The sequence below is a fragment of the Branchiostoma lanceolatum genome, chromosome 11, assembly GCF_035083965.1.
Source record: "Branchiostoma lanceolatum isolate klBraLanc5 chromosome 11, klBraLanc5.hap2, whole genome shotgun sequence".
In the NCBI taxonomy this organism is placed as follows: domain Eukaryota; kingdom Metazoa; phylum Chordata; class Leptocardii; order Amphioxiformes; family Branchiostomatidae; genus Branchiostoma; species Branchiostoma lanceolatum.
Genome location: NC_089732.1, coordinates 18,116,945 through 18,143,660, shown reverse-complemented (window position 1 = coordinate 18,143,660; position 26,716 = coordinate 18,116,945). Strand labels below are relative to the sequence as shown.

Genomic DNA, 26,716 nt, shown 5'->3' with positions numbered 1-26,716 from the left:
CTCCATCTGTTGATTCCCACCACTAGAGACAGCCAAAGGCAGCTCAATCTCCGCCTATACGGAACGATGCACACCTGCATGTTCCTCGATCCAGAACAAATACGTTAAAGCAGCTTAAATTGTACCATATACTACTTGTCTCTGGAATAGCCTACCGAAGGAAGTGAAGGAAGTTGCTTCCTTCAATCTGTTCAAACAGAAGTGTCGAGCCCACATGTTGTCAGCTTGTCATCACCAGAAGTATCGTAGCCTTGGTTACCGCTGCACCAACATTCTTGCTACTAGACTCCATCTTGGCTGGTGTCAGCTTAACTCCACATTGGCTAAGTTCAACCTTACCACCCGGAGATGTTCCTGTGGTGCAACATCAGAGACAGTCGCACACTTCATCCTTCACTGCCACCTGCACGCAGTGGCACGACAGTCACTTGCCACAGCTGTGTATCGACTCGTGGAACGACCCCTCTCCACCAACGTCCTCTTCAAGGGGTCTCCAGGCACCTCCAGGTAAGCCCAAGTACGGGAATTGGCGAGGTTCCCGTGCGGGAACTGCACCATACAGGTGGTAAAATTCCCGCACGGGAACCTCTCCACCTAGAAGCGCGGACGCCCGTGCGGGAATGTCACCACTTGGGACCGACATCGCCCGCACGGGTTTTCACTACTAAGTACCCACATTGCATACACGGGAATTTCACCAATCACGCCCGACATCGTCCGTACGGGACTTTCACCAGTCGTGGCCAACACCGTCCGTACGGGACTTTCACCAGTCGTGGCCTACATTGTCCGTTCGGGAATTTCACCAAAAATCACGGGCAACACCGTCCGTACGGGACTTTCACCAGTCGTGGCCAACACCGTCCGTACGGGAATATCACTAGTCTTGGCCAACACCGTCCGTACGGGAATTTCACCAGTCGTGACCAACGTCGCCCGCACGGGTTTTCACTACTCAATATCCAAATTGTCTCGATGTTTACCTTGATGTTTGAGAAAACAAAGAATAAAAGACGCATATCAAGGATATACATAACGTATTGTAAGGAATAATTTTTCAAAAGTTTTGTGTGTTTTGTTGTCTTTTATGTCATAGTTTTCGTTCCCACAAGCTGCCCGGCCGGGCCCCGGGTTGGAAATGTGACCCTAGCATTAGTCTGGTAGATGTTGGCCACGACTGGTGAAAGTCCCGTACGGACAATGTAGGCCACGATTGGTGAAATTCCCGTACGGACGATGTCGGTTGTGATTGGTGAAATTCCCGAACGGACGATGTCGGTCGTGATTGGTGAAAGTCCCGTACGGACAATGTGGGTCACGACTGGTAATATTCCCGCACGGGCAATGTAGGTCACGATCGCGCCTGGTGAAAATCCCGAACGGACGGTGTTGGCCACGGCTGGTGAAAGTCCCGTACGGACGGTGTTGGTCACGACTGGTGAAAGTCCCGTACGGACGATGTCGGGCGTGATTGGTGAAATTCCCGTGTATGCAATGTGGGTACTTAGTAGTGAAAACCCGTGCGGGCGATGTCGGTCCCAAGTGGTGACATTCCCGCACGGGCGTCCGCGCTTCTAGGTGGAGAGGTTCCCGTGCGGGAATTTTACCACCTGTATGGTGCAGTTCCCGCACGGGAACCTCGCCAATTCCCGTACTTGGGCCTACCTCCCAGGCAACGATATTACCGTAACCAAAAGTCTTTCTGACGCCCTTCACACTTACATCCTAGAAACGAACCGATTCTAGGCACTTCCAGCTGTTCCTCCTAGCTTTACATTCAAGACATGAGTTATGAGGTAGTTTGTAGACTATGATAACACCTTATGGACATTATCTAATTGACCTCTGACCACCGAACGCACTTATTTTTTCTTTTATGTCATGTATATGATAATGTATTTATGCATTTTCATCATATGACTCAACAATGTTAAGCTGGATTGTAGGCTGATGTTTATTGATTGATTGTAGCATTGTATCTAACTAGTGTTGTGTAAATTTTCCATTGCTTAATGTATCTGTCTGTTCATACATGTCGACTTTCCAATATCAGCTACGCTGCCTTGAGAGTCGGTGTAATGGTTTGTTGCATTTGACAATGAATAAATAAGACCTTGGGCTTTTTGAAGAGGAATCTAAAGATCAACTCCAGACATATCAAAGAAATGGCCTATACAAAGCCTAAAGTATGTACGTCCCATACTAGAGTATGCGGTATGCCCCACACCCAACAAACCGGCTGGAGTCAGTTCAGCGCAGGGCAGCGCAGTTCGTTATGAGACGCTACAGGAATACCTCAAGTCCCACAGAAATGCTAGAAGACCTTAGGTGGCCCAGTCTACAAGCCTGGCGTAAAACAGCTCGACTTGCTATACTGTACAGGATTCAGCACAACATTGTCTGCACACATGGGCTCAGGGGCAAACTCCAGCCTGCCCCATCACAGGGACGAGCCCATAACCAGCAGTCGGTGCAGCCTGTTGGCAGGACTGGTTACCGTAAGGCATCATTCCTGCCAAGTACAGTAACTTTAGAGACTGGAATACCCTACCACTATAAGACCACACCAATCTATTTTCTTGGTAACGGAATTTTTAAAAATTAAAAACAGAATCTCAGAGGAATGTTTTTACTTTGGTGCACACTGTATCAGGGAGTGAACAGGGTCAGGTGCAAGTTTTCACCCCAGCCTTCTGTTTTCATGATTTTTTTTGCTAAAATTAAGAATAAAAATCCGTTAACCAAGAAATTAAATTGGTGCGGCCAAATGGCTGTGGAGGCATCCACCATTGACACTTTCGTGTCACTAGCCTCCCAACACTGAAACTGAACATTTGACTGGTGACCTCCAACCAATTTTAGCGGTCACTTAAACAAGAAGAGGAATTGTTTATGACTGTCGAACTCCGGTATTCCAGATGAATGCCCAAGATTATGCCATAGTATTAGTGTCTCTCTGTGAAGTACGGTTTGCCTCACATTCTTCCTGGCTGCTTCTTGAGAAGCCTTCTTGATTCTTGAAGCTATGTTGCTACAAGCCTGTTGGAGGGTTCACTTCCAAGCCTCTACATTTCTGGGTCACAGATTCCAAAGTCTAACTGAGGCCAGCTGGCCTCTCCCCACTCCTTTCCTACACAAGGGGTCTTTGTTTCAAGTACATTATGAGCTGGTGCGAGAGGAGGGGGGGCTTCCCCAGGGTCCAAGAACTAAGTTTTGGCAGGAAAGTAACTCACTATGCTAGTTCTCTAGAAGGCAGCAAATCTAAATCCATTGGCACTTACACCTGCTTTACACGTGTCATTTTTGCTTCATATTAAGAATATGTCCTGATGTTGCCTATTGAAGGGTTGGCGCAGTGTGCTGAGCTGTCTTGGCAGTTGAGAGGCCTGGCAGGGAAGAGACAGGTTCCTGGGGTCAAGTTGGGCCTGCAGCACAACATTGGGCTAGGGGGAGCTGTTGTCATTTCACTGTATCGCCATGGCTTCCCAGAGTACAGTAGGTAAGGTCACTACAGTGGAACAGGTTTAAGATTTTTGTTTAGATTGTGCATGAAATTGATAACGGATCATTGCTTTTGTTTTGTGGTTGATGTTTTTTTTTGTATATGGTGCAGTAAACGTAAAAAAGATTTGGTGACAGGTTCAAAACATCCTTGGTATGCACCTGACCAGTCGTCCTACCAATTGCAAATGCTCTACACCTCTATACTAATTTGCACAATAAAAGGGCCGACAGGCCAGGTGACCGAGGAATAGCATGCCATTTTTTCTGTAATGGCGCTCAGCTGATGATATGTAAACACTGTTTTTGTTTTTGTATGGCACATGGTCTTTTGTCTTTCCTTTTATTTGTATTTAACTATATTATGTATACGTTGGTATGCGCTGCACAGGACCCCACCTTCTTATAGTCAAATATTTGTTTATGTTTTATTGTATCTTTACTTTTTTTTTTGACACTCCCTTTGGTTTCAGTTAAGTATAATATTTTGGTATGCCTCATCTACTTTATTTATGGGGTTATTAAAAGTTGATATCGGTAGCTATCATTGCAACAGTTTGGGCGATCGAAAAAAGAGAATGGATATATTCACGTGGCTAAAAAATAAAGCGTATGAAATTGTTTGTTTACAAGAGACGCATTGCACACAAGAGAATGAGGAAGAATGGAAAATAAATTGGGGGGCGTCAATTTTGTTTAACAATGGTGCTAGTAATAGTACTGTCTGAGGTGTAATGATATTATTCAGAAAACATTTTCCATATACATTGTACCATCCATCAAACTCAGAGCAATGACTCGGTTAAATGGATGGTAGTGGACATTACTATAAACTCATTACGTTTTTGTTTGGCCAATGTTATGCACCCAACACGGACAACCCGTCATTCTTCTTCAATCTTGAAACTAAAATACAAAGTTTTTCAACCTCTGCAAAACATATCATAATTACAGGGGATTTTGATACAGTTTTGGATACTCGAATTGATAGAACTGGACAACAAATTCGAACTATCACCCAAATCGTCTTCAAGCTATCAAGTCACTATTGTGCTAACCTAGATTTAATGGAGATTTATAAATATAAAAACCCCAGAACGATACTTTAACTTCTTTTTCATTAACTTCGTCTATAGATAAAGTGGTCATTGCTGAGAGCATGAGATCGGACCATTCCTTGATTGGCATATCTTTAATCACTTCAAAATTTATATACCAAGAGGTCCAGGTTTTTGGAGATTCAACCTAGAATTTTTGAACTATCCAGAATTTATCAACGAAACATCTGCTTTTATCAAAGAATATTTTTTTAATTTGATAAGGAGTCTGCTGTTTTGTGGGTCTCATCTAAATGCGCCGTGCGCGGGCATATAATTAAGTTTTCCTCCTGGAAATTTAAGCAAAGAAAAAATAAAGAACAATCGCTCATTAGAGAGATAGACGAACTGCAAGAGAGTTTAGACCCCTTATTTTACAATGATGTTTTCCAAGACCTGCAAAAAAAGAAACGTGAATTAGAATTGCTTTATCAAACAAAACAAAAATACTTGATTTTAAGTCAGAAGGCAAAGTGGATGGAGCATGTGGAAAAATGTTCAAAACTTTTAATGAATCTAGTTGAAAGAAATCAAGCTAAAAAAACATGACAAAAGTTATTAGCTCTGATGGTATAGAAAAAACAGATCCACAAGAAATTCTGAGTGAACAAATCAGGAGCTAATTTGCATAATTAGTAAGGAAAGTTTGTAAATCCACTGCATTTCATAATGGGACTCTCAAACACGTAACAGGTCATATAAACAGATGGCCTTGCAAAAGTAGGTCATATAAACAACAGATGGGGCACTACTCTCCAAGCAGAGGAGTGGGTCCGGCTGATTTTTGACTTGTTCAGTTTAGGCATTTTTGTCCAACACACGGTTGGCGACATAACGAAAAGGGCACAAAATAGAAAGCCTGACAAAAACACGTAAAAACACGTCAAAAACCAGCCAGACCCACTCCTCTGCTTGGAGAGTACACTTACGAAGGACCAACGGTACAATTGTTGTGTGAGTAGCGAATGTCGCGCTGCTCGTTGTCGCGCTGCTCGTTGTCGCGCTGCTCGTTGTCGCGCTGCTCGTTGTCGCGCTGCTCGTTGTCGCGCTGCTCGTTGTCGCGCTGCTCGTTGTCGCGCTGCTCGTTGTCGCGCTGCTCGTTGTCGCGCTGCTCGTTGTCGCGCTGCTCGTTGTCGCGCTGCTCGTTGTCGCGCTGCTCGTTGTCGCGCTGCTCGTTGTCGCGCTGCTCGTTGTCGCGCTGCTCGTTGTCGCGCTGCTCGTTGTCGCAGCAGGACTTTCCTAGCCCTCCTCTTGGCCTCAGCGGCTGCTAGTCCTGTACCACCAAATGAAATGTACCACCAAGAGAAGGGGGAACACACAGAAACATATCTATATTAGGCAAATGGGGAAATTATATCTTGGAAATTTTGCATTGTTAGTTTTATTGTCGAACAGCCATTTAGTTATTATGTTTTCTTTTGTTATGATCCCTTATTTGTTATTTTTGTATGGTTTTTCTTAGGAAATATTTGATTTGATTAAAGATCAATGTTATCTTTATTTTATTGAATCTGTTTCCATAATCAATGTTATTTTGAAGGTAAATTGTTTCCTCCTTAATTCTGGTTTGATTCAAAAGTCTTGTTGAGATAGATATTTGTGTATTATTGTTGACTTACTTTATAGGGTTTTGTACCGATTATGATGTTATTTTGCGACGGTTTATTTTACTTATGTGCCATACATTTTTGTTTTTCTGTTGTTTTCTGTTTGTTACATGAAAATCAATAAAAAAAATCAAATAATTTCTTATTAGGCCACACCAATTTAATTTCTTGGTTAACAGATTTTTATTTTCAAAAAAAAAAACAATTTTAGAAGAAAAAAATAAATCATGAAAACAGAAGGCTGGGCCGGCCTTCTGTTTTCATGAATTTTTTTTTCTAAAATCTTTTTTTTTTGGAAAATAAAAATCTGTTAGCCAAGAAATTAAATTGGTGTGGCCTTATATACATATTATATATATATATATAGGCCACACCAATTAGTTTCCGTGTTTGTTGGGAACTGCAGACTTAGTGCATGATTATTTGACAGGAAGCCGGGGGTCCGGATGGTGAGGACTGCTGCAGCTGTTAGTTCAGATGGCTTTAAGGTGGCACCTGTGTTTGCAGCAATGGAGACCAAACTAAACCAGGTAGGGAAAATGTCATTCAATGGACAAGACAAAATTAGGTGATAATATTTTAAACTTAATGTATAACGTTAACGCTTGGAACCATTAATTCAACACCTTTACGCCAACGCATTGTATGATAAATCAACAAGAGTATTTCGGTAATCATTGAGTGTATCATAATTACTCCGGGAAGGAGGAATACCTCCTTCTGGGAGTATTGGGAATGCATTTGTTTGCGCGTTCGCAGCTATAACTCACGATCCCGTTGTCGCATTGGTGTGTAACTTGGCATATCGTTTGCCTGGTTCGGCGTGGTGATGCACAATAGCTTTGTTACACCATAACTACTTTAAACGTCAATCCAATATCGTAATTGCACCCCTATAATTAATGCTATGTCCCACAACCCTGCCATAGGGACCATGTTATAATCCGTCATGCATGACTGGAATACTTCAGGCAGATACGGGGTATAAATCTTCCTTACTTGCTGTGATCGTGTAGTCACTGTTACATTGAAATATAGACAACGTGCATCACCACACGCAACCTAGCAAACGATATACCAAGTTACATACCAATGCGGCAACGGGAATTGTGAGTTTTAGCTGCGAACATGTGCACAGTGACCTCCAGTCTGTGTATTAAGTATGCCGTGTCCACTCGAAACTCGCATACAGTATGTGCGCACGGGACGGACGATGCACTTTTACGCACAGTGTGAAAATGGCAAATCTCTGGACCTTTAAACTTACCACACTTGTAGTTTATAATACGGAGGCTGTGACAATGTAAAAAGCTTACGCAGGGGATGAAAGATTGTTGAGAAATATCTCTCAGAAAAGTGCGCGCGCCAGTGTCACTTCCGGGTGGTTAGATTCGGTGACCTTTGACCTTCGAGCTTCGTGAAATGTTACGATAATATAAATTAGCCTTTTTTATTTCAAATAGCTTGATAGCTATAGATCAGACCGGCCTGCAATACTTGTGGAAAGAGGATTTACTGCATATTTGTGATTTCTGATACATCTTAGTTGTAAGGCTGAATGGTTCGTTGATAAAGGGGCCATCTAGATCTAACTTTGTGACTTTTCCCGGAATTTCTGGATCCCATCTGTGCCATGCTGTAAAAACATACTTTTCAGCAGGTTGACCACTCCTGTATTGAAAGAAAAAGATAAACAAAAACTTTTTCTTTACTTGCTCTAAAACACTACTTGGACTGTGCAGAGATGCAATTTGTGTGGGTCAATACTTGTACATACTATAAATACTTCACGGAGAATTGTGTCCTACGGACTCTTGTTGTTTTTGCCACTATTACCACATGTGTCACTGTTCCTATCATTTACATATCTCGGTAAAATTACATCTTCAACATATATACCGGTAGTACCCAATATGACTGTGCCTTGCGTAATCTCTTCCAAATGAAACTTTAATCCGACACTATACAACGGTGTCGCTATTTACCCATAATTACCATATTCACAACAACAGTTATGTCTCAATTTCTCTGTCATCCAACCACCACTTACACTAGTTATCATAGGCACCACATGTCACAGTCGGTCACCGATGCATTCATGATAGCTGCAGCCCAAAAAATAGTCCTGAAAAACATTGTCCTGCGGCAGATCCGTTCTTTTGTTCCATTGCACAGTCGTGGCTATTGTAAACCTTGGGATCTAATCCTTGAGGGCCTGCTGTCGCTATCAAAATGCGAGTAACAAACCTTTGCTTGCACCACTGGGAATTCAAAATGGCAGTTTCCGAAGACGCGTTTGCAAAAGCCTTTGAATAATTTGTGCTTTGTTTAGATCAAGGACAAAACCAGACTTGTTTGCTGTTATTCCTCTGTTGATCGATGCAAGATATGTAATGAGATAATATAAACAGAAAATGTTGATATTGTGACCACTACTCCCCCTCCCATGACAAACGTAACATGAAAAACAAGTGCTTTTCAAAAAAGCTGGCGTTTTGTCTAAGTTTATGAGTGTGAATTGTCTTTTCCCTTTTCTTGAAGTAAAATCTGCCAGAGAAAGTCACTCAAGGGCTATTGAGTCTATAAGAAAAATTGTCATTTTGGGAAAGGAGTACTGTTTTAATAGAGAAAGGCAGATTGGGGAAAGCAATTTTGAAGTTACGGCACTTAACTTAAGTGCTTTTGAAAAAGCTGGTCTTGGCCTACAACTTGTACTTATTTCTAAAATGTACAATAGGCTCATTATAAAAGCTATCAATGTAATTATGTACATAGCACGCAATAAAACATAAAATTTGAAAAAGCACCATTGAATCATCAGCACTATGGTAATTAAGTGAAATAGAAGTTCATAACAGCTAAAGTTCTATCTAAAATGACTACCAAATGTCAAACAAGTGTTCAAACCAATTAACAGCTACCTCATCCCTATTATTCTAGTTTCCGCATTTGCAACATTTCTTCCTTATTTTCCTGGATAATTTTGCTAAAATTGATGAAAATTCCCATATTTTTGTGCCGAGCGGCGTCACTTTCCACGTCCGTGTTGTCTGAATTAAGTCGATACTGAACAATGGAGCATTTGCTACTGTAACAAAGGATCGCGCTGTTTTGCAAACAACATCAAGAGCCCCTGTTTACATCGGGAATAGAAGTTTAGTGGCGAGTGTTTTTGCAAGAATCATCTTACCGCGCATAGGAGCCGCTGCTTGGTATTTTCCATTACAATAAACAGAAAAATTTGAATGCCGGGTTTGGAATCTATGAAGTCCTGTTCATAAGACAAAGGCCTTGTATATATTAAATGAATATTTAAATATAACAAAAATAAAATATTTATCTATTTATTAATAAAAAGAATAAAAATATGATATTCATGAATATGATATTGATAGATTAATATAATATTGATATATATTTTTGATATTTAATATCTAAAAAAAAAAAAATCCATGCATGGACTCGATCCCGGATCTTCCGGATTTGAATTACTACGACGTTACCAGTTGAGCTAAGTTGTAGTGTGTACCATGCGCCATTGTACATAATGCTTTAACCTCACTACATGGTATCATTTATGTCGATTTTTGGTCGTTTTCTTGACAAAATTATTTTTTTTCTTCTGCAATCTTGTGGTATAGATGCAATATGGTCATTTTTCAGGATATCAAAGTCCGAAACCACAATGCAATTATATTTCCGAACAGTTGTAGCAGTTACATGCTGTCGCCCTCCTATGTGTCATGTAAATCAAGCCTGCCTGACTTTTCTTGCTCCCTTGCCATATAAGGCAACGGCTATACAACAATTTTGGAAGTTCTTGCCATATAAGGTCTTATTGTGTGTGACACAGTGTTGAACCAAGTACCATTCATGCAGCAGGACTGCAAGCAAGGTAAGAGCCATCTTATTGCGTTTTGTCGCAAAGGCGACAAAACGCAAAAATGGTTAGTAGCTTGACAACCTTGTCATTGCAAAGTTTGATCTTTATGACCTAACGACTGTACCTTTTTGACATCAGTACTTAACCCGTATTGGAATGCAATTAACAATTTTTGCATTACCCTGTTGAATCTTAATTGGCAAGCCAATACTCAAAAGTGTCAAATTAAAAGGGTGTCGAATTAATGGTTCCTAACGTTATATAACAAGCAATTAGAATAGAAAAAATTAAAGTTGAAGTATGTTTGTGTCTCCCTTTACATGTGAAAATGTGTTCAGTGTCTTTTGGTGCACTGAGTGATTCCATTGCTTTTCTCTCCCAGGAAGGTCCTGCTCTGGTGAAGAAAATTGGTGGAATCTTCCTGTTCAAGGTGACAGGAGGGCCAGGAGGGAAAGAGGGGCTGTGGTTGGTGGATGCCAAAAATGGAAATGGCGCTGTCAAGTTTGGTTCAGCAGGTGGGTCATCGTCTAGGTTAAGTCACAGTGTTGACTTCATCGCTGCATTTTTCTTACTGTTCAGTATTGTTTGATATCAACAGATGGGGTGATAGAACTACATGTTTGATCGCGCAAGTTGTGGAACAGCACGGTGTTTAATAATGAGTGACGTTCTGTTGCGAGTAGCACGCTATGGCATTGATATGTAAACACTAATTCATTGTGCTTTGTTAGTTGACTACTTTGCACACTTTTAGTGGGAAATGATCAGATACATGTCCTTCAGAAAAAAAATCAGGAGAAACACCCAACTGACCGTAAACTGGTCACCCTGAAAAAATTCTTGACTGCAGACTTGTTTTTTTTTCAAGAAGCTCACAAGGCGATAAATCCAACAGAAGAAAGATGATGCCATTCAGAACTTGATACTGACCGACTAGGATTTCTTCCAAAAGGATAGATGTTTACTTCTGCCAGCACGTTTTCCATAAAATGACGTTAACAAATCAACCGTTAACTGGTCTCCTTACGTTACGTGGCATATTGTATGATCTACATCACAAATTTTGAGAAGAGTGTGTCCATAGTGCTGGAATATTTATAGGAGTAAAGGTGGATGTGTGTCTTACCACAGGCAAGGCTGATGTCACTATAACCATCAAGGATCCTGACCTGTCCGACTTGATGACTGGCAAGCTGAATCCACAGACTGTAAGTTAACATGCAGTAAAATGACTTCACCACCAATACGATTCTATATGCCACCAGTTCCACAGCCTCATACCTTGCTAAATGCTGTTTTAGACCAAAACCTATGACTGACATAGTTTAAAGGTTTCTCATTCATTGTTCAAAATGAGGTCCTCATTTGCATAAATATTATCACTTAATGATCTTCTCCATGCAAATATTACAAGATGTGCAGTATACCATAGCAAGTCGCATGAGGGCCCAAAATCTAATCATTTTTAGGTCTCAAGAAGACCTACCCACGTACCAAGTATCAAGACAATCTATCCAGGCATTCTTGAGTTATTGTGTACATAGAAGGACACACACAGACACACACACAGACACACACACACACACACGAACGCTGTGCAAAACATAGCCTTCTCGGCGAAGGTAAAAACCTGATCACTCAGTATGTGATATGAAAGTTCTGCTGCAGTAGCATAGAAAGGTGCTATAGGAGGTCCATAATTGAACTTGTCCTTCATTTTGCTTCAACACCTACATGTGTACCCACATGTCAAATGTTAATATATAGATCCATCCATAACTTCTTGAGTTACACTATCCTCAAACACACAAACGACACCAAACATATAACCTTCCTAAGGTAATTAGACGGTTAGGGGTTAAGCCGTAGTCCAAGTCAACAACTGGTTCTGGCTTAAGTTGATTCTTTGGACTGATTCTAATGTCCAACTTGTTGCATAAGCTACGGCCACATACATTGCATTGTACCTGCGATGGGGTACAATCCCTGATGGTAGCGACGTACGTCATACGTTTGGGAAAAATCAGGTGCAATAGTTAAGATATATAAAGTTACATAGGTACATGGTACGATCGGTAAGTGAGTGCACCTGAGTCAATAGCAGGTAAATCACATGTAAAATTAGCCATTATCAAGCATCACGCGAAGAAAAAAACAGCTAAAAAGGATTTTGAACAATTTCATCCATCGTCATACAATTCTTATAGCCCCCCAATTCAGGCTTTCATCATCATCATTACTTTACTCCAGCCTTTTTTTTCTTCTAATGATGGGGTGACAAATTCAGTACGTTTCTGCTCTTGCAAGCTAAGTACAGGTCATGATGATAAAGCAGAAGTACAATTACAGGGTTGTTAGAATGTGATATCTTACTACATCTATATTAAGACTAATTTATACTACGATGTACAGGTTCAACTTTATCTCACTTCTTAAGACAGTTGTAGATGTATGACCATATGGAGCTTATCTTCAATACAATCAAAGAGACTGAGGATTTTCCTTTCATCATTGTGTAATGTAGTGTTACAGTCAGCAACAAAATGACCCTCATCCTCAATTTTATCTAAATTACAACATTTGCAAATTCTGACCCTGCTGTTGGTCATCTGTTAGGACCACGTCCATTTTTATCTCGGGGGCATGTGTTGACCAGTGGTATGTGTTTTTCCACAGTCATTCTTCCAGGGGAAACTGAAGATCCAGGGAAACATGGCTGTGGCCATGAAACTGCAAAGCCTTCAGCTGAGGGAGAAGGCCAAGCTGTGAACACATGGCTTTGTGTTCAATCCCTGTGGTGTAGGAGTCATGTCAGCAGAGGGACATGGAGAAAGCTTATCTGTTACAATCTTAATTTCAAACTTTTGACATGCCAATAAGCTATCATTGAGGTTTCCCATGACTTGAAATAAAAGTATAAAAATTTACATGAATCCTTGATAGATCAATGTTATTGGTAATTTTGATTATGCATTAAGTCTTGATTGTTACAGTATGCTTTCATATTCTGGAAAGAGCAGTAACCAGAGTGCAATTTCCAGGTTAAGTTGTTCACAATGATACAAAAGTACATTCCAATATTGATATCAGTCAATGCAACAGAGCAAAACAGTTCAAGTGAGTTCTGTGATTTTAAGAAATCTGCCAATATTGATTTATGGTTGAACAGCTGCTATCAGTGGTAACTGCCTAATAGATATTGCTCCAAGGAAGTAAGAGTTACATCATTTTTAGATAGATGGAACATCAAATGGTGTGGTGGTCAAATTATGAATGATCAGGATGAAAAGAAGTTCTATTGATGAAAACAGCGGAGCAAATATTTTTTGTCAACACATGCATATGGACATCTAATTACATTGACATTTTCTTTATTTGGCCGCCCAGTGTCGTGTAAAGCTGATGTGTGAAATTTTAGTAATGCCGTAAACATGCAAATCCTTACAAGTCAAGTCAAGTCAAAGTTTGTTGCACAACGATTGTGTGGCAAAATACTACTGGCTAGTCTGAGTAGTACTCATATTTAACTAATACAAACTATAGGAAGGTTCTAGGCTATACAATGTTGTTAATGTGCCAGGAATAGTTACTCAAGCAACTAGATAAAATGTTGAAATTCTGACTGTTTCAAAATTTTATCCAGTTGCTTGAGTAACTATTTTTGGCGTATCTTAATACCTGGATGTCTAACCTTCAAAAACGTAATGTTGTTAATGGTAGATGATACCAACAAAAGGTACAATAGGCTATACAATGTTACATGAACTGCTCATCTTTATTGTCTGTTGGCTGTGAAATGCAGATAATAAAAGACCTTTAATTGTGAACCAATGGATGACATCCCTGTTTGCAATCATATTACTTATCGGGGCTCTCTCTGTCCTCCACCCTGCCATTCCAACTATTCAGCACCCCCCCCCCCCTTGACAGACAAAAATAGTAACTTTATGACATTTTCATCTGGTTGTCAACCATCCCACAAAACTTCCACAAACTTCAGATGAAGTAATTTCAAATTTGACCCTCAAAATGCAGAAAATAGGATTTTGATTTTGGAGGACTACTTTCTCCTCGCAGCCAGGGGCTGAACTGCGTGGGGCTGAATGGCAAGGGTCTGGAGCAGCTAACTCAGGTGACCTCAATATGATGATTGCCCCAGGTGCGGCCATTGGACTGTAGGTTTTGAACCACTCACAGTATTTGCTAAAGTGTGTGAAGGGCTTGTCCGAGACTGGTCTTTACAGGACATCCTTCCCAACCTGGACCCTCGACAGTTTGGATCCCTTCATGGTTGTTTAACTGTTCACAACTTTACACGTCTCTTACACAATATCCTCACTGATTCTCTCGTGCTTTTGACTACGTCCACCACCATACTGCCATCTGCAAGTTAGTGGATCTCGGTGTCCGTCCGTCCTTTGGTCCCTAGTTCCCAGGGCGGCGACAGCGTGTACGGCATCAGGTCGGAGTGTCGGACTGGCAAACTCTGACGTGTGGTGTGCCTCAAGGTACAAAACTAGGTCCACTTGTTTTTCTAACCTTATTTAATGGTGCCCTTCCATGTCATGAAACATCCTCTGACAGTTTTAAGTATGAAGACGACATAGCTGTTGCTGAATCACGACATGTGTCCACAGCACCTAGGATTCAAGCCTACATCGATGGCCTAAATGAGTGGACAGATGCAAATTTCATGACCCTGAACCCGACCATGCGCAAAATGATGGTATTTTGCTTTTTACGAAACCCTCCCCCACCGCCGGTAATCACTATCGGACCCTCTCATCTTGAAGTGGTTCAGGCAGCGCGGATCCTGAGAGTATCCTTCAGCACAACCTGAAATGGGCTGACCATGTCACCTCGACCGTCGGGAAAGCTAGCAAGAGACTCTATGTGCTGAGAATTCTAAAGAAACATGGACTGGACACAAGTGACCTCATTCTTATCTACATTGGTTTTGTGCGGCCTGCTATTGAGTGCGCGTGTGTGATATGGCATCCTGGGCTGACCAGAGATCTGTCATCGAAGATCGAACGAGTGCAGAAAAGATCACTTAGAGTAATACTTGGCCCCGAATACGACTGTTAACGTAAGATGACCAATTAACGTCCGATTTATTCAAAACGTTATCTATCTTAAAACTGCGCGGACAGAGCCAAATGTTAAACCCATGGGCAGAAATATCAGCTCTTCTAACAAGAAAAATGCATGGTCTGTAAGTTTTTCTCCGCCTGTTTAACGCCGTGCGAGCATGCATTTATACTGGATTATCTGATGTAGAATTGCGCTAGGCTTACCCATTATCATTATACATTTTATCTTAGAATGCTCACTATACGCAGACATGCGCAGATCCCTTGTAAGTCCCATACAACTAGACAAAAAATATACGCATCTTAAAAATAACGAGCTATTCACATGTATCATGTCAAAAACGACGATATAATTGGAAAACTATGTGAATCTGTGTACAAATGTTTCAAGAAGAGAGAAGAGACTGTAGATTTAGATGGAATATATCACAATGTTCCATTTCTTTTACTTTATGTTACCTAATGCATTTAGCCCATGCTGGGCATGAATATGCAATAAAGTTCATTGTCATTATCATCCACTTTAGTCTTTTCCCTTCTAGCGCTATGCTTGAAGAACATAGACCGGGAAAAAAATGCACAGTAACTGTCGAAAGTAGTCTACAAATGATAGTAAAGTCACTACTAGTATGTTTGCCCCTCCGCTTGCCTGACGCGATGGAAGAAAACAATGTTTGTGTTGTGAATTTCCCCAACATCAGCAGCACGTGGCGGGCACGTGATAAATGCATGGCCATGATGTTATGTCGTGCAAAAATGTATAATCTGAGCGGGGGTCGCTAGGTGGTATCAAACCTTCCTAAAACTGGCAAGAGTTTCAAACCTCGAATCACCACGGATAGTCTGAATATCAAAGAAAGGTTTAAAGTCAGCTACTTTTAAAAGATACTAGCTGTCGTGTAAGTTAGAAAAACATGATGAAATAAGCGGTGTCGAATTACATATGAAATACATCATGCATGACGCTTCCGTGCAACTTGTTGTTACTGGTTCAGGAGTTTATTCTGTTATGTCGCTGGACGTAAACCTTTTTCATTGTTTTGTATAAAAGAGAGAGATGGCTAAGGATCATACTTATGACGTTCTTTGTTGCTCATGAGAACAGGCTTTGGCATAATACACCGCGACATGTTGACATGACCCAAACAAGACGTAAACTGCTCCTGCACGTAAATAGGTCATGTTACGTTACCACACAGCTCTGGGTATCACTGGCCTTACTAGATTCAAGGAGGTTCTCCTTGCTAGATTAGATGCCTGACGAGACGAACTCTGCCTTAAGTTTGACCAATCTCTCACAAGCAGTGACAAATATCGTGATTGCCTGCCATCACGAAGGGGGGATGTCCACAACAGATTTGATTATCTCCATGAAAAAAGGCTTTTTCATGGATATACTGTTTTGCTTGCGTTTGGTATTTGTGTGTATGTTTGTGTCACCGGATGCTTAAAGTCACCATAACTGTAGAACCTGTACATGGATCGTAATGATTTTTGGTATGTGGGTGGGTGTTAAGAGGAGGAAGGTCAATGTCGATTTTGGGCCCCCTGGCATTTGTGATTGGAACTGCAATTGCGTATTTTTAAAAATCTTCAATGTAGAAGAACTGAAGAGAGGATCGACAGATCGTCATGTTATTTGGTACACAGGTAGGTTAGACCAAGATGTACACACTTAAGTGCAAACTATGCAAATGAGACCAAATTTGCATAAGTAAGGAGGTAAATCGTTTGCCTGTGTGTCGCTGGATGCTTAAAGTCAGCATAACTGTAGAACGTGTAGATGGATTGTAATGATATTTGGTATGTGGGTATGCGCTGGGAGGAGAATGGTCAAGGTCGATTTTGGGCCCCCTCGTTTGTGTCCCTGGAACTACAATGGCCTATTTGTAAAAATGTTCTAAAGGGGTATAACTGAAGAAAGGAACAACAGATTTCCATGTTATTTGGTACGCAGGTAGGTTGGACAGAGATGTACACACTGAAGTGCAAAGCATGCAAAGTTAGTGTGTTTGCGTGTGTGTGCACGTGTGTGTATGTTTGTGTCACCGTGTGTGTATGTATGTGTCACCGGATGCTTAAAATCAGCATAACTATAGAACGTGTGGATGAATTGTAATGATATTTGGTATGTGGGTAGGTGTCGGGAGGAGAAAGGTCAAGGTCGATTTTGGGCCCCCTGGTATGTGTCACTGGAACTCTAATGGCGTATTTGTCAAAATCTTCAAAGGAGAATAACTGAAGAAAGGAGCGACAGATTTTCATGTTATTTACTATGCAGGTAGCCTAAGCAGAGATGTATACAATGAACTGCAAATTATGCAAATTGGACTTAATTTGCATAAGTAATGAGGAAAATCTATATCTGCAGTGTTGTCATGTGGCACGCCATCTGTCAGTAGCTATTTATAGAAAAGTAGGTCAGACTTCTCCCCTTGCAGTCTGGGTCATACCATTGAGCGATATAGAATGGGGGGAACTGGTTTAATAGAAAAACAACGTTTCATGGAGATTTTGGGGCCTAAGACTCTTGTTTGATTTGATTTGATTTATTCGACTGTAAAAAGTACAGCCAGGGCTAGCCAAAAGGCTATTACAAAGGGCAAGGTGTATATTTAACCTCCTTGCAAAGGGTTAGCCCTGGTAACAGTATTCATTACAAACGTTCACAGAGTTCATTACAAACGTTCACAAAGCACACCAAACAGATACATAAAACGCCAAGCTAAAAACATAGAAGAAACAAAATTAACAAAAAATATCACGAAACTAGAGCGCCTATGGTAAAAAATGCACGAGAGTAAATTATATATAAAATCGTTGACAAAGCAAGGCCAAAACTTAGGTTTACATTACGTACTAGGTTATACAATACATATATCAAATATTTCAGTCATTATTTACAGAGTATTTGTTGCCGAGTGATGTGCAGAGTTTGTTTTTGAAGGAGCTGACGGTGAGTGATGTTCAATAATTACCAGGATGAGAGTTCCACAGTGAAATCGTTCTACTAAGAAATGTTCTCTGGGATCTGGTAGTCTTGAACGCTGGAATAGTCAAGTGTTCACTGTTTCTAAGGGGATAGCGGGAGTTGGTGTCAGGCGCACGTGTTCGGGGCAGCAAACTTTGTAGATGCGGAGGGCAGCGTCCGTTCAAAAGTCTGTAGAGAGTCACAGTTGTGTGGAACTTGCGTCGGTACTGGAGTGACGGTAGTGATAGTTCGGTGTAGAGACTTTAGTATGAAGGATATGGTAGCCCAAAGTGGCCGCTGATGATTCTGGTAGTCTGGTATTGGACGGATTCCACAGTCCTTTGATCGCGTTTGGTAAGACCAGACCAGACAACGTCTGCATACTCGAGGTTTGGCCTTACGATTGTCATGTATAGTCTGAGGAGTAGATCCTTCGGTATCTTTTTCCTCAGAGCACATAGCAAACCAGAAGATCGTCCACAACAGATCACTCAGAAACAGTACGAAACTGACTCAGTTTAAGTGCCGGACAAAACGCATGCTAAACAGTACACTACGGTAGTACCATATTGCGTTCGTCTGCTAAATGACTGCTGCTAAATGACTGTACATGTTGTAGCCTGGATGCCAGACCCCCAAACTAAAATATCTATCGTGTGATGGATATTTTAGTTTGGGGTCTGGCATCTGGCAATGTTGGTGTTTTTGCCGGGGCGAGCCCCGGCTAAGAGCCCGTCTTAATTCATTGTAATTGGTTTGGTTTGGTTTGGGTTTTGGTTCGTTCAACTTTCAGAATCCTGTCCAAGTGCTATGCCATGCTTAACTGTTTGTGGCCATTGATTTAAAAAAAGCACTTCAGATTGCCTACATTAAATTCACATCCGTATTGTCATGTGCATATAAGAGTAGAGCAGTGCTTTAAGGCAATAAGATAACATCAAATTTTTGCATCAACTCTTAACAAACTAAAGAAAAACATACTTTACTAAAATCTGCATAAATTATGTATATAAAGTTAAGGTTTTGGGTTTGTATATCGCGCTTACAGAAGCCTGTCACACAATTGCCATGTAATGCCATATGCCTTTCCCTATGCCCTGCCAGATCCCCAGAAATGGCCATATTACATAGTATATCACGAATACACAAAAAGGAATTAGTTTTGTCATGAAAATGACCAAAAATTGACCAAAAATGGTACCGTGTAGTTTAAATATCTTTAAATACCTTGTTCCGAAAGCTAATGGACCGATCCAGTCGAACACCATATCGAACATATAGAACCCCCTGTTCTATTTGGAACACCTCCGTCAAGAACAGCGCTTGTTGGACAGAAATGGCACGCGTAAAGCAGGGTATGTTCATCTGTCACAGGCTTTTCACTGCATTGGCTGCATGTATGCTCAAGAAAAAAACGAAATAAAACAGAAAATGGCTCGGGCACTCATGGGGAGGGAGCTTGTAACACATTGCCAACTACTACGAACTCCGCTAGTACAGAGTTCCGCCTCTTCTGTACTTGTCTATGAAACTGATTAATATGAATGCGACACGGTAGGTAAAAGATTAGACCCCTTTCCAAATACCGCGGCCATTTTGAATCTAGCGCGAGCGCGCATAATTCGAGCGCGGGAAAAGTAAACAAACGGTAAGCGGTAAAGCTTTGCAATGGCGTCCCCAATAGAAAGCAGTGTTGAGTCATCTTCTGCGGCGAGATGTTCTCCTCTTCGGTGAAATCCATCGATATATTTGCATGGCACAAGTAGATAATATTGTTGTGGACACTTGGACTCGATATCGGCTAGTAAAATTGTGAATTTCGGCTACTTTTCCACAGTTCCTGCCGGGCTGTTGAACGCGCGCTACAGTGATAGAATGCTAATATGTCTACACCGCGTGCTTGTAGTTTCCCTAATAATGCTAGCTAGAGTCGAGAAAAAACCCACAAAACATATACTCTTCGGGCTGTGACCCTTGTAGCTACGTTGAGGTATATATATAACTGTTGAGCCTGGCTGTCGTGACAATGACAACATCATCTTGAAATTAAGTGAGTTTGGGGGAGGGTCGTGTTTTCTGTGCAGCGCTACATCGACTTCGCTCAGCAATATTCTATATTTCCGCCAAATGAAATCCTACAAAAACGTGAAAATATAGGCTTGAGCTCAATGTCCTCAAATTTGGCAGAATTCCGGCGGCTTTTTGACGATCTTTTCGGATGCCAAGAATTTAGTCTTGAGGACTCTAAGTATGTGGGTGAAGGTGTGTTTTCCACTGTATGTGGCGTTTCTTTAAATCATTTTGCGCGGCAATATTCAAGATATCTGTTGGCCGGATGGAACCGAAAAATAAGTTAGATAATATTGGCTTGAGGACTGAAGGACCTCAGGCCGATATTTTCCTTTTTTGTGGGGTTTCATCCTGCGGAGGTCTAAAATATTTCCGCGAAAAGTGATGTAATGAAACGCTACAAAGAAAACACGCCCCCTGCTTCACTAACGAACTTCCTCACGCTAATCTTGGCACTAACATATCGTCAAAGCAAAACCTCCTTGGTCAAAGTCAAAGGAGCCACCGAGGTTCCGTCAAATTTCTACTCGCAGAGCCCTCAAGCCTATATCTTCACGTTTCTGAAATATCATCCGACGGAAATTTTAAGATATTACGGCGCATAGTGAAAACACTCCATCTTTACTCACGTACTTTAGGTTTTGATATTTCAGAAAACGCGTCAAAAGAAGCCGCCAAAACTCTGCTAAATTCCTAACCAAAAGGACCTTGAGCTCAAGCCTACATTTTCACGTTTTTGTGGGATTTTATCCAGTGGAAGTATAAAATATCTGCGGACGAAGCTATGTTAAGAAAGGCTTGACAGAACACACGGCCTTCTCGAGCGCCCAACGCGCGTAGTTTTCCCAGGCAAAGTTGTCATCGTCTAAATTACGGTCGCTACAAGGATCCCAGTCCGAAAAGTGTGTGTGTTGTGGGATTTTTTCTCGACTTTATCTAACATTATCAGGGAAACCACAAGCACGCGGTGTAAACATATTAGAGTTTTTTCACTGTAGCCCGCGCTCAACAGCCCGGCAGGAACTGTGGAAAAGTAGCCGAAATTCACAATTTTACTAGCCGATATCGAGTCCAAGTGTCCACAACAATATTATCTACTTGTGACATGCAAATATATCGATAGATTTCACCGAGGAGGAGAACATCTCGCCGCAGAAGATGACCCAACGCTGGTTTCTATTGGGGACGCCTTACCGCTTACCGTTTGTTTACTTTTCCCGCGCTCGAATTATGCGCGCTCGCGCTAGATTCAAAATGGCCGCGGTATTTGGAAAGGGGTCTATTGCATTTTGATAGTTAATTACTAAAAGACATGCAGCTGCAATTCATGCAGTCGACACAGTGGGAACCCTGTCACAGATATACGTACCCCGTTTTACTCGTGCATCGGCTGCTTGTCAAAAATCGGGTACTGATGGTCACCAACAACGTAATGATATGCGACGCAGTCCGCTTCCACATTGACCGAAAATATTACGCTCTCGTCGTAACAACATGAACCCCCTCCTCAAACAACCCTACTCAGTGGATACAGCCGTCCACAAAGAAGGCATAACATTTTTTTTTTGTCCGGTCTGAAAGGTTTTTAGAGCAAAAAAAGCTCAACAGAAAATAGTCTGCATATTCGACAGCCAAGCGCGCACGGCCGTTTTTGTCCGTCAAGAGCTGTTTTTGACGGACTATTCGAAATAGAACAGGGGACGGGGCTTTTAGTGTTCGAACTGGATCGGTCCATTTAAAGTAGCTCAGACGGTTAGTGCTTTAATATGTATGGAACGCTTGATGAGGATCGGGAGGTCGGCGGTTCAAGACCGGTGTCGGGACCTTTTTTTTTTCTGGGCGGCAATTAGGATTTTTTCAGCAAAAGAACCAGGCCCCGATATGTAGAAAATCGCGAATCAGTGCTCCTATTCCCAACCAGAAAGCCGGCAAAGGAGGCTAAAGTTAATAGACCCGCGCATGATCAGCTGGCAGAGAGTCATTCATCTGGCGCTTTCCTACAGTACTGCAGCGGGCTGTGTATGTTTGTGAGTTTGTATGTAGACAGCATAACTCGAGGAGCTGTTGACGGTTGTGCATGATATTAAGTGGATGGGTAGGGATGTCAAAAAGTAAGGTCAAGTTCGATAATAATAACTTTATTGCAAGTTCATGCCCGAAGGCTAATTGCAGACAAACAAGTACATGGAAATACATGGAAATGGAAATAGTTTTCTAGTCTACTGTGAAAGTTCTTTGTTAACTAAGGTTGACTATGGTTGGGTTTGACTTCTTTTTTTGAAGGCAGTGGAAACTGAAGAGACCCACGTTTTGTATCGTAAGTGGGTTGGTTGATTTTAGTAGTAACATGGATTTTTGCAAGCTATTCAAATGGTGAAAGCTAGGGGGATTAACGGAAGCTGTTTTAAAAAGCTACATGAAGTGATTTATCGGTCAATTGTTGATAACCTTATATACGTATATCAAATTCTATATATATATATATGGGAGATTCTGGAGATTCGTTGGAGCGATTTACTGGAAAATTGGTGGTGACGCCAAGATGACGCCAAAGAAGACGCCGAAACGCAAGACCCCGGGCACCAAGTGTTGGAACGTCAACCTGAACGAGGTTCCCCTGGATGAATCTTTGTGCTTCGATTACGAAGACCAGGGAAAGTCTCAGCTATGCGTGGTGAAACTGAGGTCGAATCAGCTGGATAAGTGGTTCGCAGCGCACAAATATGCTTTCGACAACACCTTTGAAAGTTCCAAGGAAACATTTGTCACTTGGAAAAGTTCGGCAGGCGGCACAAGTATGTCAATCCAGACTACATTGTACCTCGGCTACAGGGAAGACAGGTAAACGTCTGTTATGTATTCATTTCTACCACAAAAAGCAAGGTCTGATGGTCCAGGGTCATGGTACAACGTGGTGGGTAGAGTAGATAACTTGTATACCGAACTTGTAAACTACATAAACTCACAGCAGACAAGATCATCGATCAAACATGGCGCTCAGCGCGTCACAGACGCCATTGACAGATTCCCAACAATACCCGCAGAACAGACAACTCCCATGCAAGTTTCGACAAACCAAGGAGTTAACCTCCTTGGCTGTACTCAATAAAGATTGGTCTCTAACTGTTACAGTTACCTATACATATAGAATACAACACGGGGTATTCCGTATCACCCGAGGTTCCAGCCCGACCGCGGGTCGGATCGCCCGACGGCCGGAGGGCGATCCGACCCGCGGGAGGGCTGGGACCGAGGGTGATGCGGAATACAACGTGTTGTATTTTATTTATGTCATACCTTGGTCATACCCACCCGAGAAAACACACATTTCAACGCGGAATGCGTCAGAAGTTGAGGGAGTTTTGTGTCCTCGAACAAGAAACTGTAGCAACATTGATTCCAATCTCCGAGTCCGGTATACGAATTTCCGACGGCCGCGCAACCGGTGCGCTCGAAATGCGTTCGAAATATTCTATGGAAGCCTGTGTGATAACACTCCCGAACCCTATGTGATCCGGATAGTTATCACACGGTCCGGAACACCCGTATCAGGCCCAGGCATGACAAAAACTGTCTTATTACCTTCGCTGAGCAGGTTATCAGCATATTTCGAGAAGGCTTGGATGGATTGTCTTGATATTTGGTAGGTGGGTAGGTCTTGATGAGACATGGAAAGGATTAGATTTGGGTCCCCTAGCGGCTTGTTACGGTACTGCAGCAGAACTTCCTGTATTGATATCTCGTGTTCTGGACATGCTATGGTCCTGATTTTTGAGTGGTAGATAGCTCTTTGGACAGAGAGTAAGTGGTATAGGTTTGGCCCCCTAGCGGCTTTTTTTGGAACTGCAGGAGCAGGTTTTGCTTCAGACTCTGAAAGGGAATAACTCAAGAAGGGCCTGATGGATGGTCATGATTGTTGGTAAGTAGATAGCTTGAGTGATGATGTACATAATAAGATAAGTATTATGCAACTCAGTAGCTGATTTGCATAATTAATGAGGAAAGTTTATACAGCCGCCAACTTCCATGATAGGACTCTCAAACATGTGACATATGTAACTGAGGAAGAGAGAAATATTAATAGATATTAACTATGCAAATCAATACCACATTTGCATAATTAATGAAAAAATACCAAGGATACCTCAAGGTGGATGGATGTTGATGATTCTTGGTATGTAGATAGCTTACGTGATACTTTGTATGATTGGAGGATTATCATGCAAATCAGATTCTAATTTGCATAATTAATGAGACAAATTTAAGAACCCGCTGTGTTCCATGATATGACTATTCAAATATGTGACATTTGTAACTGAGGAAGAGAGGAATGTTGATAGATAGAAAATATGCAATTATAGCCCTAATTTGCATAATTAATGAGAAACTACTAGAATTCCATACAGATAAATGATGGCAATTTCATACTTGTGGCATTTGGCAGTTATGTGAATGTGAACATCGTCGAATCAAATTATGCTAATAAGGACCTCATTTGCATAATTGAGTTTCAATGTTTGCATAACCTCTGTTAAGTTCATACTTTGGACAACTTCTGTTATTTGGGTGAAGACGAACTGGTATGATTTATAATTAAAGAGAAACACTCCCAATACGTCAGTCATAAAGGTTACAATAATTATCTCCATAAAAAATGGAGATATAGTTTTTGGTGTGTCTGTGTGTGTGTGTGTTTGTTTGTCTGTCTGATTGTTTGTCTGTTTGTGTTTCCGCACCACTGTAGTCAGCATAACTCAGGAACCTCTTGATGGATTACGATGACATTTGGTATGTGGGCAGCTGTTGTGAAGCCGAAGGTCAAGGTCGATTTTGGGCCCCCTGGTATGTGACCTTGGTACTGCATCAATTTTTGTATCTTTTGACCTGCACGTACTATGGTCTTGATTTTGTGGTGGCAGATAGCTTGTAATGTAATAAAGAAGTGGTGTAGGTTTTGGCCCCCTAGCAGCTTGCTCTGGAACTGCAGTGGCGTTTTTGTGAAAATCTTCTAAGGAGAATAACTGAACAAAGGAACAACGGATTTCCATGATATTTAGTATGCAGGTAGCTTAGATAGAGATATAAACAATGAACTGCAAATTATGCTAATTGGGACTTAATTTGCATAGTTAATGAGGAAAATCTATATTTGCAGTGTTTTCCATTAGACTCAAATACATGTAACAGGTGTAGTTTATGGAAAGTGGATCATCAACAGATACCAATTATGCAAATAAATTCCTAATTTGCATAATTAATGCAAAACACCATATCTCATCTAATTGGAACATTACAGGACTGTCAATGTGATACTTAGTATGCAGGTAGCTTAGACAGAGATATACATAATGAAGTGCAAATTATGCTAATTGTGACTTTATTTGCATAGCTAATGAGGAAAATCTATATTTGCAGTGTTTTTCATAATCAGACTCAAATACATGTAACATATGTAGTTTATACCAATTATGCAAATAAATTCCTTATTTGCATAATCAATGCAAAAACACCATAATTCATCTAATTGGAAAATTATAGGACTGGCAATATTGCAACATGTGTAAGTTAGATAAAGGTGTTGATGACCAAGCATATATTATGCAAATGTGTAAGTCATTTGCATGAATAGAACTGTCCATGGAGATATGAGGTCGTGGAACTTTTGTTTTTACTGTGAATGCATTCAAGTTCGTGGGGATTTGATTTTGCGTTAAGGATGACATGGGGTGTTGTCGGTGGTTTAAGGTTCGCGGCAGCGCTATTGTCACATACTGCTGCAATAATAAAAGACCAGGGGTGCCAAAGAATTCATACAAATTGTACGGAATTCATACGAATTTTACGGAATACATACGATCCATTACGAGAAACGTACGAATTTTACGGAATACATACGATCCATTACGCGGAATACATACGATCCTTACTAATTTGGCGACCATCGCGCTAGCACCGAATCTAGCTTTGTCTGGTCCTCCTAGTTGGTCTAAGCCTACATCAGTCTTAATTTAGTGCAGCTTGAGATTTTTAGAGTTTATCCGGATGGGATACGCCATTATCAAGATATCGTACGAAGAACTGGTTATCCCGAGTCTGCCATCTCATACTCATACTACTGCTGTGAATTCATGGGATTTAGTAATCAATATGCCCAGTGGGAGAGGGTGGGTTCTTTGTAAATTCAGTTGCTCAAAACTCGGTTCGAGCGACACATCAGCTTACAAAGTGAGGCAGTTGTGACAACAAATGGCTCAGATAGTGGGTGATATATTCTACAAAAATAATGTACATACATAAAAAAATTCGCTGTGATTAAATTTTGCAGAGGAAAGAAAATAGTTCGAGGTGGCTTTTTGTTTGAGGTTTAAACAAGGTGGCAGGTATAGGTGGGCAGAAGGCAAAACAAGCATTTTTGAAGTGGTTTTAAGTTTGCCATGAAGAGGTTACCGCAAAAATGGTGAAAATTTAACCACCACAAACTTAGAGGTAATCAC

At 41.2% G+C, this 26,716-nt stretch overlaps 1 protein-coding gene and 1 long non-coding RNA gene across 2 annotated transcripts in view; both read left to right on the top strand.

Moving 5' to 3' along the window:
* Positions 1–13,915, top strand: part of LOC136445289 (sterol carrier protein 2-like) — an 80,863-nt gene extending 66,948 nt beyond the window's left edge. Inside the window, exons 13-17 of the mRNA XM_066443210.1 lie at positions 3,346–3,499; positions 6,636–6,735; positions 10,471–10,603; positions 11,220–11,296; positions 12,765–13,915. Of these exons, the coding sequence (XP_066299307.1) occupies positions 3,346–3,499; positions 6,636–6,735; positions 10,471–10,603; positions 11,220–11,296; positions 12,765–12,857 (557 nt within the window). The 3' untranslated portion in view covers positions 12,858–13,915. The remainder of the gene's footprint in view (positions 1–3,345; positions 3,500–6,635; positions 6,736–10,470; positions 10,604–11,219; positions 11,297–12,764) is intronic.
* Positions 1–26,716, top strand: part of LOC136444474 (uncharacterized) — a 456,752-nt gene that overhangs the window by 200,063 nt on the left and 229,973 nt on the right. The window lies entirely within an intron of this gene.